At 41.1% G+C, this 3,360-nt stretch overlaps 1 protein-coding gene across 1 annotated transcript in view; it reads right to left on the minus strand.

Annotated features, from left to right (window-relative positions):
* ppp1r16b (protein phosphatase 1, regulatory subunit 16B) overlaps window positions 1-2,991 on the minus strand; it is a 70,347-nt gene extending 67,356 nt beyond the window's left edge. Inside the window, exon 1 of the mRNA XM_037679821.1 lies at window positions 2,694-2,991. Coding sequence (XP_037535749.1) covers window positions 2,694-2,961 — 268 coding nt within the window. The 5' untranslated portion in view covers window positions 2,962-2,991. The remainder of the gene's footprint in view (window positions 1-2,693) is intronic.
* Between the last annotated feature and the right edge of the window lie 369 nt (window positions 2,992-3,360).

Consider the following 3,360-nt stretch of genomic DNA (forward strand, 5'->3'; position numbering starts at 1 on the left):
CGCTAAGAAAAAAAAACTTTTTGTGTACTGTATCAAAACTGGCTAAAATGCACAAAAACCAGCCTTAACTGGTTTGAATTCACTCACACTTGACATTGCATACAATGCCTTGCAAAAGTATTCACCCTCCTTGGCATTTTTTGTGTTTTACCACCTCACAACCTGGAATTAAATGGATTACTTGAGGGATTGCATCATTTCATTTACAGAGCACACCTACAACTTAGAACATTTGATGTTCTATTTATTGTGAAGCAAACAAAAATAAAACTAAATAAATGAAAAATTCAGTGTGCATAACTATCCACCCCACTTCCCACCCCCAACAACAACAACAAAAAAGTCAGTCAGTGCTTTGTAACTTTGTGGATCCAACTCTTGCAGCAACTACAATTGCTTGCCACATCTTACTACTGGGATTTTTGCACATTCCTCAAGGCAAACTGCTCCAGCTCCTTCACGTTAAATGGTTTCCGTTGACGAACAGCAATCTTCACGTCTGACCACAGATTCTCCATTGGATTAGGGTCTGGGCTTTGACTAGGCCATTCCAAAATATTCACACATTTTGCCCTTAAACCAGTGGAGTGTTGCGTTAGCCGTATGCTTTGGGTCATTGTCCTGTTAGAAGGTGAACCTCCGTCCCAGTCTCAAATCAATGACAGAAACAGGGTTTGCTCAGGAATATCTGAAGTCCCTTCTGCTGAAACACATCCCCGCAGCATGATACTGCCCCCACCATGCTTCACTGTGGGGATGGTGTACTGAGATGTGTTGGTTTTGCGACATAGTGTTTTCCTTGGTGGACGAAAAGTTCAATTTTGGTCTCATCTGACCAAAGCACCTTCTTCAATACATTGGAGGAGTCACCCACATGCCTTTTGGCAAACTCAAAACAAGCCTTCCTATATTTGTCTGTAAGTAAAGGCTTTTGTCTGGCCACCCTTCCAGTAAGCCCGGCTCTATGGCGTGTACGGCTTATTGTGGTTGTATGGACAGATACTCCAGTCTCTGCTTGGGAACGCTGCAACTCCTTCAGCTCATTTTGTATCTGTGCTGCCTCTCTGATTAATGCCCTCCTCGCCTGGTCTGAGAGTTTTGGTGGAAGACCCTCTATTGGCAGGTTTGTAATGGTACCATGATATTTCCATTTGATGATAATGGATTTGATGGTGCTCCAGGGGATAATCAGAGATTTGGATTTTTTTTTTTTTTTGATAACCCAGTCCTGACGTACTTAACAACTTTGTCCCTGACTTATTGAGAGCTCTCCTTGGTCTTCATAGTGTTTGGTTAGCGGTGTCTCTTGCTTAATGTGTTGCAGCCTCAGAAATCTTTCAGAAAAGCTGTGTATGTTCTGAAAGGTGACACACAGATTACACTCAGGTGGACTTTATTTCAATAAGCATGTGACTTCTGAAGGTTATTGGTTGCACCAAAACTTTTTAGGAGCTTAACAGCAAAGTGGGTGAATACATACTGTATGTACAGCACCACCCACCCAAAATACGTATAATTTTCTCATTTAATTTCACCAACTTAGACTATTTAGTGAAGATGCATCAAATACAATTCAGATTTTTTTTAAAACATTAAATACAGGTTGTACTTTAACAAAATAGGTAAAAAGCCAAAAGGGGTGAATACTTTTGCAAGGCTGTATGTGCAACAGTAACATATTTTATCAATATCAATTGTGGATAAATATGAATGTTTTCTCTATATTAATGAGAAGACGCTGCCTGTTTCTGGTCGACTAGTGTGGTTTTTCCAGACTCCAGTAGAGACAGGAAGCCATGCCTGATTGTCAGATTGCTTCAGACTTCCTGTGAATTACATGCAGCACAGCAGCCAAACAACTAGCTTTAAATGTTTCTTCTTTTTTTTTTATAAAAATAAATAAATAAATAAAAAGATCAGCCATTGAAAAACCAAAATCAGCACCAAAAGCATCTCATGCAAATGTGCCAGTTCACAGCTTCCATGTTTTAAAGTGTAAATATGAAGAAATCAGTTCTGTCTTATTATAATTATTATGAAATTAAAGCAGCCTTACAATGTTGTTTTGTTGTGTCTACAATGGCAGCTTGCAATCAGAAAACACAGTGGCACTGCTGCGGGCTGCTTTTCTTCTGATAAAAATAATTCAAACCAATTTCAGGTTAAAGTGATGCTAAATTAGATGCCATATCTGAAAGATAGCAGCATGTTATCATCCAAGCATCACAGAAACACTGCCACAGCATCATGGGACTATCTCTACTGGAGGAAAACAATTATTATCTGCAAACATAGAGGCACTATATGCAGAATTTTTAATTAACAGACTAACAGAGTTTCATCTCAGTGTGACAACTCCATTATTTCCTGATGATAAAATGGTCTTGTAGCAGAACAAATTTAGTTTGAATGGAGTGACTTCCACAGGCTGTTTAAAGAGGAAGGCCAAGCTAATCATTACCCCGACCTTGGCGTTTTGATATCTGAGAGAAGAACGACGCTGAGGCTGAAATTAAAACAATTACTCATTTGTTGAGGCAAACATTTTTGTCGGCATTTACTTTAAGCTAAAGAAGAAATCACTGAAGCCCATTTTTAATGTCCTGCCTTGGGAATAAATCCTAAACACAGATATTTTCTGTCTATCTCATGTTATGTGCATCAGTTTTTATACGTATATTTTAAAAAGTTACCTTCATCAGGGTCATTCCTGGCCGATGCCTCCAGGAGCGCCACGCTGGCAGCAAACGACACGCGCCTCCTGCACTCTGACTGCTGCAGGCTGTTAATACTTCGTCCCTTTTTATCCGCCTTCCGCTTCTTGTTCTGCATCTCCTTCTCATACACTGCCCACCTCTTTAGCTGCTGGGTCCGGCGCTTCTGAGCTGCCCGCAACCTCTCCAGACTGGGCACCTTGTCCAGCTGCTGCAGCTCCTGGATCAGCTCCAAGTGGTTGGCCATGGTGCTGGGAAGGATGGAGAGCAATGGTGGATGATGAAGGTGGAAGGGTGATGGTATACAATGTGCGGCTTCTAGCGAGGTCTGCACCGTCGGCTGCGGCCTCCTCCCATTATCATCACCATCATCCTTTCAGCACCTGTGTACAGCCTAAGACAGGAGACAGAGACAGAAGTTGTTTGTTATTTTGGTAATTAACATATGAACCAGATGTTCACAAATGGGTTTTAATCATCTTTAGCTATCTGATTGCATTGAATGGCCTTAATGTGTACTGAAATTGTCTTCCCTCAGACCACATTTAGGTGGATTGGACACCTTATATCATCTGCCCTGATTCTTGATGTGGGACCTCCTACTGAATGGACATACCACACAGACAGCAAAGAGAACATTGAGCTG

This window comes from Nematolebias whitei, chromosome 7, assembly GCF_014905685.2.
Source record: "Nematolebias whitei isolate Nwh7 chromosome 7, NemWhi1, whole genome shotgun sequence".
Lineage (NCBI taxonomy): Eukaryota > Metazoa > Chordata > Actinopteri > Cyprinodontiformes > Rivulidae > Nematolebias > Nematolebias whitei.